This window comes from Pseudozyma flocculosa, assembly GCF_000417875.1.
Source record: "Pseudozyma flocculosa PF-1 unplaced genomic scaffold scaffold00001, whole genome shotgun sequence".
In the NCBI taxonomy this organism is placed as follows: Eukaryota; Fungi; Basidiomycota; class Ustilaginomycetes; order Ustilaginales; family Ustilaginaceae; genus Pseudozyma; species Pseudozyma flocculosa.
In genome coordinates this window covers 774,122-788,066 of record NW_006920869.1, presented here as the reverse complement: position 1 = coordinate 788,066, position 13,945 = coordinate 774,122, and the positions used below count along the sequence as shown (strand labels likewise).

The 13,945-nt window shown below is 64.9% G+C and overlaps 5 protein-coding genes across 5 annotated transcripts; 4 read left to right on the top strand and 1 right to left on the bottom strand.

The window, feature by feature from the left end:
- Window positions 1-38: 38 nt before the first annotated feature.
- PFL1_00285 (uncharacterized protein) lies at window positions 39-1,348 on the top strand (the record flags this gene model as incomplete). Its single annotated transcript, XM_007877782.1, has 3 exons — window positions 39-55; window positions 127-354; window positions 454-1,348. 3 exons carry the CDS (start codon window positions 39-41, stop codon window positions 1,346-1,348), a joined length of 1,140 nt encoding a protein of 379 aa, XP_007875973.1.
- Window positions 1,349-1,793: 445 nt separating this feature from the next.
- Window positions 1,794-4,307, top strand: PFL1_00284 (uncharacterized protein; the record flags this gene model as incomplete). Its single annotated transcript, XM_007877781.1, has 1 exon — window positions 1,794-4,307. One exon carries the CDS (start codon window positions 1,794-1,796, stop codon window positions 4,305-4,307), a length of 2,514 nt encoding a protein of 837 aa, XP_007875972.1.
- Window positions 4,308-4,567: 260 nt separating this feature from the next.
- Window positions 4,568-7,865, bottom strand: PFL1_00283 (uncharacterized protein; the record flags this gene model as incomplete). The annotated part of the gene is made up of 2 exons (XM_007877780.1): window positions 4,568-7,198; window positions 7,275-7,865. The coding sequence occupies 2 exons, from the start codon at window positions 7,863-7,865 to the stop codon at window positions 4,568-4,570; spliced, it is 3,222 nt and encodes a 1,073-aa protein (XP_007875971.1).
- A 444-nt stretch (window positions 7,866-8,309) lies between these two features.
- Window positions 8,310-9,332, top strand: PFL1_00282 (uncharacterized protein; the record flags this gene model as incomplete). Its single annotated transcript, XM_007877779.1, has 1 exon — window positions 8,310-9,332. One exon carries the CDS (start codon window positions 8,310-8,312, stop codon window positions 9,330-9,332), a length of 1,023 nt encoding a protein of 340 aa, XP_007875970.1.
- A 2,112-nt stretch (window positions 9,333-11,444) lies between these two features.
- On the top strand, window positions 11,445-13,817 carry PFL1_00281 (uncharacterized protein; the record flags this gene model as incomplete). The annotated part of the gene is made up of 1 exon (XM_007877778.1): window positions 11,445-13,817. The coding sequence occupies one exon, from the start codon at window positions 11,445-11,447 to the stop codon at window positions 13,815-13,817; it is 2,373 nt and encodes a 790-aa protein (XP_007875969.1).
- Between the last annotated feature and the right edge of the window lie 128 nt (window positions 13,818-13,945).

Below are 13,945 nucleotides of genomic sequence, written 5' to 3'. Positions count from 1 at the left end.
TCCGATCCTTATACAGCCCTCGTCCTACAGCAGCGGCCATGTATCATCAGAGCAGGTGAGTCAGTCCTCGGCCTCACGAGCCGTCGGCGCACGATCGACTGACATCGACGTGGTCGCGCTGCCCAGGCCCGGAGCTCGAGGCGGAGCGGGCAACTTCTCCTGGGAGGACGTCAAGAACGACAAGGACCGCGAATTCTACCTGGGCAACTCGGTCAATGCGCCGCAGGGGAGATGGCAGGCCGGTCGCGATATCCACTGGTACAACAAGGACAAGGCGTCGGACAAGGACGAGGAGCGCAGAGAGGAGCTGAGGCGCGTCAAGAAGATGGAGGAAGAGGCCCTGTACGCCAAGCTGTGAGTGCTCGCGCTGGGACTGCCAGTCACCGCACCTCCGCTGGCTAGGGCCTGACTGACCAGCTGATTCGCCATTCTCATCTCTCGCAACAACGACAGGGGGATCGCGCCACCTGCTGCCACGCTTGGAGAGCCGGCGGTCGGCTCGCACCTCCTGGCTGGCGCATCGGCGAGCTCGAGTCGCGGTGCGAGGACGGGCGCCAACACTGCCCCGCTCGATCCGACCAAGCGGAGGTGGAACCCAGACGCTCCGGACGCACCAGCGCCGGTCGAGGGCGAAGCGGAAGGCGTCACCGAAGAGGATCGCAAGCTGGCCAAGAAGCTGGCCAAGGAGGAGGTCAAGAGGAAGCTCAAGGAGGAGAAGCGAGAGCGGAAGGAGGCCGAGAGAGAGGAGAGGCGGCGGCGCAGAGAAGCCGAAGACGGCGGACGTCGCCACCGGTCCCGATCGAGAGACGAGGACCGCGATCGCAGGCATGGGCACGAGCACAGACACAGGCACGGCCACGAGCACAGGCACCGCGATGACGAGCCGCGTCGTCGAAGAGACGACAGGCCAAGGAGCAGGTCAAGGTCGCCGGGTGCCAGCGGGCGGCGATCGCGGGGATCTGCGCGCGACTCTAGCCAGAGGCGGTCGCTAGACGACGATCGTGCAGCCCGTCATCGTTCTGGTCCCGACGCTCGAGGCACGGACCTCGACGTACCGAGCCGACGAGACGACGATGGATTCAGGGCGACGGGCAGGCCGCACCGCCACATCGAAGACGACGACGAACGACGTCGGGCTCGCCGCAGGTCACCCAACGGCACAGACAGAGACGATCGCCACCGCGGAGATCGGGAAAGACGCTACGATGATCCGTACAGGCGGGGCGAAGACCGTCCCAACGGCGAGTCTGGCCGCCCTCGGCCGGTCGGGCGTGAGCGAGAGCGTTCGCCACCGCCGAAAAGATCCGATCTTGCGCAGATGTCGCCGAGGCGAAATCGTGCGGACTAGCCGACGGGCTCGTAAAGAAGCGTCTACGAGGCCACTCGCAGCATCATCGTCACCATAGCATGCCAATACTGTTCCTTCCGTGCCGGAGGCCCACCATCGACGCGCCCGAAGCCTGGTGCGGATCGCGTAGATTGCCGGCGGCGCGCCATCGACGGCGGTTTTGTTTTCTCCAGGCGTGTTGTTTGCCTTGTGGAGGGGGAGCAGAGGGCCTGGATCCAGGTCGATGCTGGCGTGTTTGCTGAGCCTCCTCCGACCACCTTCCACCTCGACCTCATCGACACCGAGACACCCTTGCCACCTCCAGCAGACTTTCTTTCGTCCTTTGCTCTGCTCCGAGGCCGTTGGACCACGCCAGCACGTCTGCTCGCCGACCATGCCTCGACAAAGGTAGCCGACTGCAGCTTGCCAAACCCTAACGCCTGCTCGACCGTTCGCCACTGCGACCATGTCTTCACCAAAGAAGGCTGCCCAGCGCTACCCTGCCACGCTTTCGGCACCTGGGATAGACGCCCACAGCCCCTTTCAGAACGCCCCGTCGCTGCAGGCCCCGCCCGAGGATCGGCCGATACCCAGCCACACCAATCTCGAGGTGCAGCCCCACGTCAACGGTCCCCCACCGTGGCCAGTCATCACCTACAAGCACCTCCTCTCTGCCGGCACGCTCAACCCGACCAACCCGCTGCGCGTCGTGGCCCACTGCGACGTCGATGCCGCCTATGCCCAGTTCGAAGCGTCGCGTCTCGGCCTCGACGCCACCAAGGTGCCAATAGCGGTGCAGCAGTGGCAAGGTCTCATCGCCGTCAACTACCCCGCCCGCGACATGGGCATCTCGCGGTTCGAGTCGATCCCCGAGGCGCTCAAGAAGTGCCCCGATCTCCGCCTCGTCCACGTCGCCACCTACGCCCACGGAAGCAACCAGGCCGACTACCACGAGAATCCGCAGCCCGAGACGCACAAGGTCAGCCTCGACCCGTATCGCAAGGAATCGAACAAGATCCTCAGCATCTTCAAGAAGACGTGTCCGTCGGGCGCGGTGGAGAAGGCGTCAATCGACGAGTCCTACTTTGACCTCACCATCGAGGTGCGCAAGCTGATGGTCGAACGCTTCCCGCAGCTCAAGAACGTGCCCAAGGACGACCCTGCCAAGGGCATCAAGGGCATGGACTGCCCGCTACCGCCGGCGCCGAGGATCGGGCTCAAGCAGTGGCAGAAGCTGGGCCACGTCATCCCAAAGACGGGCGAAGTGGGCAAGTCGACGGGCATTGGGAGGCCAGAGAAGCAGGTGGCCAAGGCGGCGCTGCTGGTCGATGCTCCCGTGGGCGCGGGACACGTGGGTCTCGAGGGCGAAGTCAACGGCGAGGCCAAGCCGGCTCCCTGCTCGTGGGGCTCGCACTCCGAGGGCCTCACCGATCCGATCTCGTCGCAGCCCGAAGAGCTCGACGAGGAAGAGGCGCTCTGGGACGCCATCGAGTACGGCGAGACGACGTGGACCGACGTGGCCCTCGCCCTCGGCGCCGAGCTGATGAACAAGGTGCGGCAGAATGTCATCGACGAGCTCGGATACACGACGTCGGCGGGCATCGCGTCCAACAAGACACTGTCGAAGCTGTGCTCGTCATGGCGCAAGCCCAACGGCCAGACGATCATGCGGCCGTGCTCGGTGCCCAACTTCTTCTCGAGCCTGCCCTACATGAAGATCCGCTTCCTTGGCGGCAAGCTGGGCACGGCCATCGGGCAGGAGTGGGCGTCGTCGACGGTGGCCGACCTGTGGAGCGTGACGCTCGACGAGATGCAGGCCAAGTTTGGCGAAGAGGCGCGGTGGGTGTACAATGTGCTGCGCGGCATCGACCACTCGGAGGTGCGCGAGCGCGTAAACAACCAGACGATGCTGGCGAGCAAGTCGGTGCGCCCGCCCATCCAGCGTGCCGACGAGGCGCTCCACTGGCTCCAGATCCTCGCCACTGAGCTGTCGATCCGCCTCAACGAAGCCAGGTCGGAACGCCTCAGCCTGTGGCCAAAGACGCTCGTGCTGCGCTACATCCGCGCCGGCTCGGTGCCCCGCTCGAGGCAGGTCGCCTTCCCCTTTGTCAACTCGCGCAGCAACGAGGAGCTGGCCGCCGTCATCCTCAAAAAGGGCGAGAAGCTGTGGCGCGACAGCGTAGGCGATGCCCTCGAGCCCAGCGGCGGCGGCTCCGTCGAGGGCGGAAAGGTGCTCACGATCGCGCTGGGTTTCAGCGGCCTCGAGGAGGGCGAGGCCGGACAGAGGGGCATCGCTGGCTTCTTGGGCGCTGTCGACCGCTCCGCCGCTTCGACGACAACAGCAGCGTCGTCGTCGTCGTCGTCATCGTCGACGACGCCTAGGCCAGACGCGTCGGCGTCGTCGAGCTCGGCCGCGACGACACCGACCAAGAAGCGCAAACGGCTGAGGCTCGACGACATGTTTGAACGCGGGCGGGCCGACGAGAAGCAGAGGATGGTCGACCTCCCTCCGCCCGGCGTGACGTTGAACGGAGAGGCCAGCACCTCCGACGCCGCCACGCCAAAGGCAGCATCATCGCCGCTAGAAGCGCCAGCCACTTTCGACCGCCAATCATCGACAAATGAAGAACTAGGTGCTCCGATCACCCCCATGCGAGGCTCGACAAGCCCAGACCCTCGAACGGCAGCGGCAGCGGCAGGCCAAGAAACGGGAGCGCCACCGTCAGATGGGGCGGAGCAACCGACGTGGCAGTGTCCCGAGTGCTCGGCGCTCCTCCACCCGCCCGTCGATGCGCCGGCGTTTGAAAGGCCCTACCTCCTCGAACGGCTCAAAGAGGAACACCAGGACTGGCACTTTGCCGTCACCCTCTCCCAGGCCCCCGCGCCTCCCACCGCCTCGCAACCGCCGGCAAGGACGAAGCCCGCCAAGCCGAAACGCCCAAAGGGCCTGGAAAAGTTTTTTGGCAAGAGGAACGCGTAGCGCGATGAGGGGAGGTTCGATGCTCAGTCTGTAGATGTGGTGATTTGTTTGCATTGCGGCCTTGTCCGATCGAAGCTGCCACTTTGAGTGCAGCGCATCGTCGGAGGCCGGACTGGGATGCGGGTATCGAATGGGGATGGTCTGCCCGTTACGCGGATCTCGATGCTGCTGAGCTCGTCAGGTACGCCAAGCCGTTTGCCTGCCCGCCTATGTCGAATGAAATGTTGGCCCGGGTCACGAGCTTTCTCCGCTCCAGCCGCTCAGAGGTCAAGCACTGGCCAGCGACGACTGGGCCCAGAGCGAGAGCCGGAACCAGAGGCGGGTGCAGGCACGACGACCTCGACGCCGTCGCTTGCTACCTTCCTGCGCTTGATCGAGGGCCCGGGCAATACGTCTCGTTCGTGCCCGCCCGACGGCCTGCTGCGCAGATTGTACGCCTTCGTGGCGGCCGCTCCGTCGTCATCGTCGTCGTCGCCGCGCCCTCGATCGCTGTCGTCATCGTCATCGTCGTCGTCTCGGTTGGCATCCGAGTCGTCGTCGTCCGGCTGAAAATCGTCGTCGCCCTCTGGCTCCGACATCGCCTGATCGTCCCGCCGAGCGCGGGCGCGGCGAGGAGGGGTTCGGACTGCCGGTCCCGTCGCCTCCGGGTCCGTCGTGGCGCCTGCTTCTCCGCTCCGGCCCTGTTCTCTACCAGGCTGGCCCGAGACCGACGCAGATCCACGAGCGTTGCTGCTCCTCGCGCTGCTGCGATTGCCACGGTCACCAAAGAGGTAGCCGGCCATGCCGGACAGCGGCATCTGACCCAGCGAGAGGGAGCGGTCCAGCTTGCGCATCCGGTCCAACGGCCGGAACATGCGCCACGCGCCGGCGATGCCGCCACGTCCGCTGTCGCCGGACTGCGAGGTGCCGGCCGCCGTCAGGGTGTTTTCCTTGCCGCCGTCGTATCGCTGGACCGGCTTCGGCTGCCTTCGCGGCGGCGGCGTCCTCGCTTGGAAGAGGTCGAGCTCGTCGTCGCTCGCATCGTCGCTGTCGGACACCTGCGACCGAGTCCGCCTGCCTCTCGCCGTGACCGGGCTGGACGGCAAGCTGTTGCCTCGCGGGAACAGAGGCTGTGTCGGTGGGCGGCCACGCTGCGAGGGACCGGCTCGCGGTGCTGCAGCAACCTTGCGACCCGGCTTGCGCAGGCTCCTCGTGAGGTCAAATGTCGGGCTCGCCTGGTCGTCAGAAGACGCGTCTGACCCCATGCTGTCGTCGAGGACCTCGCCTTCGTCCTGGTCCTCGTCATCGTGGACGAGCGGCAGGACATCGTCGTCAGTCGTTGTCGAAGGCCTGCCGCCGACTTTCCTGAGCGGCGTGCCGTTGACGGGAGCCTCGCGTGAGGTCAAAGCAGCCGCGGAGCTGCCAGGCTGCATCGCCGTCGCTGTCGCAGGCGTCGTCAGGACCCAGGTGTCGAGCGCCTCGTCGTACTTCCATTCGCCCGCAGCCTTGGTCTTGGCCGCTGGTGTCTGACCGGCCTGGCTGCTGTCGGCGCCCCCAGGCGGTTCGCGACTAGCCGTGGCTGAAGTCTCGTTGAGATCTCCATCCTCATTCTCGATTGGCTTGCCTCGCTTGGCCCCCGCATCGGCCTCGCTGTTTGCCCGCTGCAGCTCAGCCACGGCCAGGCTCTCGGCGCGGCGATTGGCCTTTAGAAGGCCATGGCGCAGGTCGGCCTGCGTCAGGTCCAGCCTCCAGCGGTCCTCCTCCACACGGCTCGGGGACTGCAGTGCCGCCTCGATGACCATCGCCTCGACGACGTAAAGGCCGGCGGCGTGTAGCGCGATTGCGAGATTGATGAGCGAGAGGGGGGTGAATCCGTGTTCGAATGGCATGGGGTCGTCCGGGTCATCGGTGTCAAAGTGCAGAGGAACGGTGTGCGCGAGCTCCGCTTGTCGCTCGGATCGCGTGGCCCGCAGGACGTGGCGCTGAAGCGCTCGGAGGCGCTCGACGAGGTGCTTGTTCATAAAGACGCGGGTCTTCTCCAGCGCCATTCCCAGCTCCGACTGCGTGAGGGATTGGACATCTCCGAGGTGTCGGCGCCCAGGTTCGCACTTGTAGAGGTACGCGCGGGCAAACTCATGGAAGCTGCTGCCTTGGATCTCGAAGGCCTTGATGGCGTCGGCCGTGAGCGAAAATGCGCCAGCATCCATCGCGAGGCGGCTGATCATCAACCTCGTGGAGCTCGCTGCCTCTCCGATGTCCTTTTCCGTGCTCTTCCAGAGCTCCAAGGCGTTCTTGGTAGCAGTCTCGGCGAAGGCCTCGAGCTTTGTGTCGCCGTCGAAGAGGGACATTGGTCTTGAATAGCTCGAGCAGCCGCCTTGGCTGAAGCAGTCACGACTCTCAGCCTCCCATTTGGCGATCACCTCCTCTCTGCAGCTGGGATCTCTGAGCTTCTCGCAGTTCTGGCGGGTGTCCAGCAGCCGAATCTGGAAGCGAGAGAGCACATAGGCCTCCACCTCGCCCCAGCAGGTCTGGAGTTCGATCTTGAATACCTCGAGGTGACGGGGTGTCCGGTACGCGCGCTCCAGCGACCGGCGCCAGAGGCGTTGGACAGCTTCCCGCAAGATGCGTGCCTCCAGAATCTTTTCGGAGCACAAAAGGCTCGAGTAAACAGGGTTCGCGGGTTGCGAACAGCTGCTGACAACTTGCCGTGTGATGTCGTCTTCCAAGCAGTCGGCAAGATCATCGAGCACATATAGAGCCTTGGTCAAGGGCCAAGAGTTCTCGCGGGAATTTTCGAGGAGAATAGCGGCGCGGAGTCCCCGGACGCATCCGCGTTCGCTCGGCCCAAGCTCGAGGTTCTCGAATGGAGGGCTGAAGATGGACCAAAGCTCTGTGACGAAATCGAAGAAGAGCTGCAGCAAATAGGCCCCAATCCGGCATGGTGGTCAGTTGATTGACGCTGCAGAAGAGCGCATCGTCCGGACTTACATCGGCGTAGAGATGGGGAGCCCTATCACACATGTGTCGGGCAAACGAGCAGACGAGGCTTGGCAAGCGACGTTCTGCGTTGCGCCTTTCGAGAGTGACGTCGCTCGACGAGAAGCACTCTGCGAGTGGGAAGCTCTTGACGAAGACTCTGACGAAGAGATGGCGGGCCACGGCCTTTTCGAGGTGCGGAGCCAGCGAGGCAACTTGGCGCTCGAGTTGGGAGGCTTGTTCGCTCGTTGCCGTCGACAATTCTGGATTTAGCTGTTCTGCGATGGCGATGGCGGCCATCGTGGATAGCTTGCAGTCTGTGCGTCGGCGTTGCTCGAGCGGGGTGTCGGGGTCGCGAGGATTCTGATCAGGCCTCTTGTGAGGGGGAGGCCGGAGGAAGAGTGCGCCAGCATCGTCGTAGAGGGCCTCGTCGAACCTCGACCATGCCCGATCTGTCGGTGCGAGGTTGTCTGGACGCGACGAGAGAGTGCCGAGGAGCCAGTAGTCGGCGGAATGGATGGCCACCCGGCACCAAGAGAGGCCAGAGCTGGACTGCTTGGGCCCGAGCAGCGGATCGACGCGGCCGGAGGAGCGAGCCGGCATCTTTTGTTTGTAGGTGATGACCGGAGGAGGGCAGACTGCCCGCAGGCGGTGCGAGGAAAGAGCCGATATCAAAAGTCTGTTCGTGGGGGACTGGTGGTTGCGGGATAGATAGGAGGGTGCAGCGGCGGTGCTGGCCAGCAGGCAGGCGAGCCAGAGGTGGCAGAGGGAGGAGTGTTTGTTGAGGGAGGGAGGCAGGCAGGCCGGCGTGCGTTGCTCTCTACGCGTCCAGACGAGCGCGAGGGTCCAGCAGGTTGCTGCGCCAGCGCGCAGAAAGAGCAGACAGGCAGGCAGGCTAGGCCAGGCCAGAGATGAGGCTTCCACCAGGAGGTTTGCTTGCCAGCTGCCTCCTAACCTCTTGGCCCACCAACCCTGGCGCCACGCCACGCACGCAGGCCGTCGTCGTCGTCGTCGTCGTCGTCTCGTCGTCGTCACTGCTCCCATGGTATGGCTGACGACAACTCCCCCGCCTCTGCCTCGTCACCAACCGTGGCCACAACCGAGGTCAGACCGTCGCCTGCTCCCTCGGATGTAGCCACGGCCCCGGATCCAGCCCAGGCAGCAGCGTCCTTCACCCCCGGCGCCGCCTCGAGCGTGCCATCCGCCCCATCTCCCGCCATCACCATCGCCTCCACCACTGTCAGCGCCGTCAGCCCAGTCAGCACAGCCGGCACAGCCGCATCTCCTGGCAACGCGCATGCTGCTCCCACCGCCGCTCACCCTCACAACATCCTCACCCTCACCGAGATCCGCTCCGCCACCTGGTCTCGCATCTATGCCCAGGGCCTGGCTACCGGCAATGCGGCCCTGACGACGACGACGCCGCCGAGTTGGCAGCAGTTTGACTCGTCCATGCTGCGCCCCTACCGCTACATCGCCGTGCACTACCGCTACAACAGCGCAGCAGGCTGGATCGCCACCTTTGCCCCCTTTCCCGCCCTCTCGCTCGGACTCGGGCTCGATCGGCCGCTCAACTCGCGAGCCTCGCCCGTGCTGCCGCCGAGCCCATCATCTGCGCTGGCCGAAGACATTGCCGGTGGCGTGCTCGAGTTCCTCGTCTTTGTCGCCGAGGACGAGCGGGGCAAGGGCATCGCCACCCAGCTCGTACAGGCGCTCCTCGATGCCCTCAAGCTCGATGCGCGCTGGTCGACGCTGCAGGCCACCGTCTTCCCCGAGAACGAGGCAGCCATCCGCCTCCTCTTGCGCCACGACTTTGTACAGGTCGGAATGCGCCGCAGGGTCGGCAGGATGGTCGACGGGCCGGAAAGGGGCAGGTGGCGCGACATCCTCATCTTTGAGATGCGGCTGTCCAGCCCGCCGCCAGCGAGCTTCAGGAAGGGCGGCTCGACGTTGGGCGAAGAAGATGCTAGGCATGGACTTGGCCCGCCCCAGGCGGCCTCTCCGCGGACGCACGATGTGCCGGACACGGTGGAGCCATCTGCTCTGATGAAAAGGCCACGCCTGTCCTGAGGCTCACCTGGGCAGGAAGACGAGATGGCCGTCACTTCCTCCCAGACATCCGTACTTACAGATCGCCACCTGGCCCATGACCAGGTCGGCTGATCCGCTGACCGCGGCTTGCCAAGCCTTTCTTATGTGAGGGAAGGCGGCTCCGCCTCGTGCTGCCTCCTGCGTGGGAAGGGCTCGACGTGGCCAGCCCGACATGGTAACGAGGATCCGCGACCTCTCGAGCTTTGAATCGACGAGCGCAGCTCTGCCTAGCACTGCAGTAGTGGCGACCTGTCGTCCAGGCAAGACTTTCGGATTGGTGCTGCCAAGCACCGGCAGCCAACGAGCGCCGGAGCGCTAGGCTTGTACTCAATCCACCTACAGTACCTAACGGCCGTCTCCTGAACCATGCTCTCACCCCGCAACGCACCAAGCAAGATCGACATGCCCTCGTGGCCAGAATTGGGGCCGTTGAGCTGTGCGGAGAAGGCGGAGCAGCGACCCAGCGGGACCAGCCACCGCGCGACTACGGCCTCGGACAAGCATCGGACCGGTACCTACGATTGTTGACCGGCGAAGAGACAGCGCCGCAGAGGCCAAGGTGACACTACTCGGCGATCTCGCCGCCCGAGACAGCGACGATGTTGATGTGCTGCCTGCTGCTGCTGGCTTACCGCACCATCTCGGAGAACTCAGCGAGCCGCCATGTCGGCTGTTGCCATGCTCTCTTCGCCGTTTCGCGGGCCAGAGGCAAGGGAGGAAAGCTAGGTCGATGTGCGCATCCTCCTGGGCCGCGGTAGTTTGCCTAGGCGAGCGCAAGCGAACGAGGGCCAGAGCAGCGCAGCGGGCGAGCGAACGAGCGAGCGTGGGGTCCGGGGACACCTGAATGCCGGTGCATCTTCGGTCGTGCCACCGTACGCCTCGCCGGGCCTGCCTGGCCTGGCCTTGGTCCGACGAGAGGCGGCGCGAGGGCTGCCCCCCACAAAAACGGATGCGGCATCGGAAGCTTTTCTTCTTTTGAGCGAGCTTCGAATCGGCGGGGCCCAGCAGGCGGGCAGGCAGGCAGGCTGGTGGACCGGAGCCACCGGAGCCACCGGAGGTTTTGCACCGACGCATCTGTGCCGCCGCACCGCAGATGCACGTCGTTCGACGCTTGGCTGCACCGTGATGGATGGGGGCGTCGACCGCTCACCCCGTCACAGCAGATGGACGTCTTCGACCTGCCTCTTCCCCGCAAAACCTGCCACTCCGAACGTGGCACCATCCATTCTTCTCTTGCCCTCCAGCGCCTTTGTGTCGACGACGCTCAGGGGGAAAGTCGTCGTGCTGCAACGGTCAGCCGGGTTGAGCAGCGAAAGACTAGAGGTGGGCTGGAGCATTCCGGTCAATTACCGCCTAAACCCACCATCGGCAATCTCTCTTCCGTCTTGGAAGCATGGGCGTCTGCTAGCGCCCTCTGCGATGCCTAGGCGAGGTCCAGGGATCGGCAAAGGTCGACAAGCAAGCAAGGAAGACCGAGGGACACACGCGGGCGTGATGGGCCTCTGCCTGGCCAACTGTCCATGCAGCGCATACCGTACAGAGAGTTTGGCCGTCGACGGCGAGACGGGCGACGCCTCGAGCAGAGCAGAGCAAGCATACCGGCACGCAAGAGGGCGCATCGTTGGCTACAGTACCGACGTTGCGGCGCAACAGCACGGGCACCGGTACATTGTCCCTGTGTCCTTGGCCGGCACAGGCTGGGTCAACCGACGCGGGCCACCGTCTCGCATGCGTCTTGCGATGGATGGTAGGCGCAGCCGACCTCGCAGGCTTCGTCACCCCCAGCCTCGAGCCGGCTCTGTGCCGCAGGACTAGCTCCTCTTTGTTGCCAGGTAACTACCGGTACGGCCACGAGCGGCGTGGCAGACGAGCTGCCACGAGGACCCCCACATCATCCCCTCATCGGTCAACCGGCCAAGCGGCACCGGTCCGGAACCCCACTGCGATATGAAGGCGGCCAAAGGTATATAAGCTCGACTTCGGCGCAGGTATTGTCGACTCGACACGCCACCCCCCGCTGGATTCCTCCTCCTCCTCGTCTTCCCTTACCCCCCCTTCATCCCTTCCCCTCCCGCGCCGCTCTTGACGACCATGTTGCTGCAAGGAAAGTGGCAACAGCTTGCCGCGCTCGTGGCGGTGCTGCCCAGCCTGGTCCAGGCGCTGCCCAGCAGCCTCGGCTTCGACAACCAGCTCGACTCGGCCTCGCTCTTTGAGCGCGAAGTCATCGTCCCAGACACGGACCCGACCACCGAGATCACTTTTACCGGCTCCAAGTCGCCTGAGAAGCGCCGATGGCCCCAGGGTTTCCACTTTGCCACCGACTACTACCCCAACCAGTGGCCCGAGTTCCTGTGGGAGAGCGACGCCGAGCGCATGGCCAACGCCAGCCTGTCGTACGTCCGGATCAACGAATTTGACTGGGCCATCCTCGAGCCCGAGGAGGGCAAGTACGACTTCTCGACCCTCGACCGCTCCATCGAGGTGCTCGGGTCCAAGGGCCTCAAGGTCATCCTCGGCACCCCGACGGCCACGCCGCCCATCTGGGCCGTGCGCAACTACGACATCCTCGGCGCCGACACCCAGGGCCGCGAGCGCAGGTTCGGCAGCCGCCGACACTACTCGTTCTCGGCGCCCGACTACCGCATGCTGAGCAAGCGGATCACGACGGCGCTCGCCAAGCGCTACGGCAACAACGAGCACGTCGTCGGCTGGCAGCTCGACAACGAGTTTGGCTGCCACGGCACCACGCGCACCTACGACAAGCACGCCGAGAAGCGCTTCCAGGGCTGGCTGCAAGACAAGTACAACCACAACATCACCCTCTTCAACCAGAGGCAGGGCCGCGTCTTCTGGTCGCAGGACTACCAGTCGTTTGACCAGATCAAGGTGCCCCTGCTCGAGGTCACGGAGAGCACGCCCGCCCACCGCCTCGACTTCTACGACTTTAGCTCGGACATGGTCATCGAGTTTGCAAAGGAGCAGACCGACATCATCCGCCAGCACAGCGACCGATTCATCACGACCAACTTCATGGGCTACTACAACGACTTTGACCACTACAAGTTCGCCAAGTCGATCGGCATGGACCTCGCCACCTGGGACTCGTACCCGCTCGGCAACACCGAGCAGTTCTCTTGGATCAGCGACGATGACAAGCTGCGATACGGACGCACCGGCATGCCCGACTCGCAGTCGCTCATGCACAACCTCTACCGCGGCATCAGCGGCGCCGCCTACAACAAGACGGCCGGCCCCTGGGGTATAATGGAGCAACAGCCAGGTCCCGTCAACTGGGCTCCTTTTAATCCTTCCCCGCGCGACGGCATGCCGCGAATGTGGGCCCACGAGATCCTGGCCCACTCGGGAACCATGGTCAACTACTTCCGATGGCGCGAGGTGCCGTACGCGCAGGAGCAGATGCACGCCGCCTTCAACCTGCGCAACAACGAGCCCGACGTCCTCTTCTTCGAGCAGCAGAAGATTGTCAACGAGGACCTGCCGGCGCTGCAGAAGTCGGGCCTGACCGAGGGCGAGGCCAAGGAGGGCGGCAGCAACAAGTCGCAGGCGCCCGTCTTTGCCGAAGAGCCCCAGGCCGACGTGGCCCTCGTGTGGGACTACAAGGCCCAGTGGCTGCTCGAGGTCGAGCCCCAGTCGGGAACCTGGGACACGAACTCGAACACGTTCACCAACCCGTCGATGTACTACAACTCGCTCGTCTACAACTGGTACTCTGCGCTGCGCCGCCTCGGCCTGTCGGTCGACGTCATCGGGCCGTACACCAAGCTCGACGGCTACAAGATGGTGGCGGTGCCCACGATGCCCATCGTCCACGACGAGTTTGACAAGTCGTTCAGCAAGTTCAACGGCACCGCCGTGTTTGGGCCGCGCTCGGCGAGCAAGGTGGCCACGCTCGACATCCCCGACGGCCTGATCCCGGCCGCGGGCGCTGTGCGCGAGGCGCTGCCGATGGTCGTGACGCGCGTCGAGACGACCAAGCCGGGCTTTGGCGACATGATTTCCTACGCGGGCGAGCAGTACAACATCTCGGGCTGGTCCGAGTGGATCCAGTGCTCGCGCGGCAGCCGCCAGGCGAGCGTCGCGGCCGACCAGGGCGCCGCCTACCACGGCTACCGCGACGGCAAGCCCATCACGTGCGCCCACGACGACGGCAAAAAGACGACCCACTACATTGGCGCCTACACGCCCGTCGAGTTCCTCATCTCGTACTTTGCCGACGCCGCCAAGTCGCTCGGCCTCAAGACGCTGCTGGGCACCGAAGTGGCCAAGGACGCCGAGCTCGGAAAGGACCTCCGCCTCGTCCGCAGCGGAAAGGCCCTGTGGGCCCTCAACTACGGTCCCGAGGCCGTCGAGCTCCCCGCCACGCCCGAGGGCGCAGAGCTCGTCCTGGGCGGCGCCGACGGCAAGGTCGCCCCCGCCGACGTCGCCGTCTGGAAGCTGCCTTGATGTCGTCGTCGCGCGCGAGACACGGCAGTGCAGGGCAAGCATGAGCGTGGCCCAATTGCCGGAGGCCCCCGCTTGTCCTTTGTCGTGTAGAACCGCACATAGCCTGAATGAATGCAATGGGCTCCGCT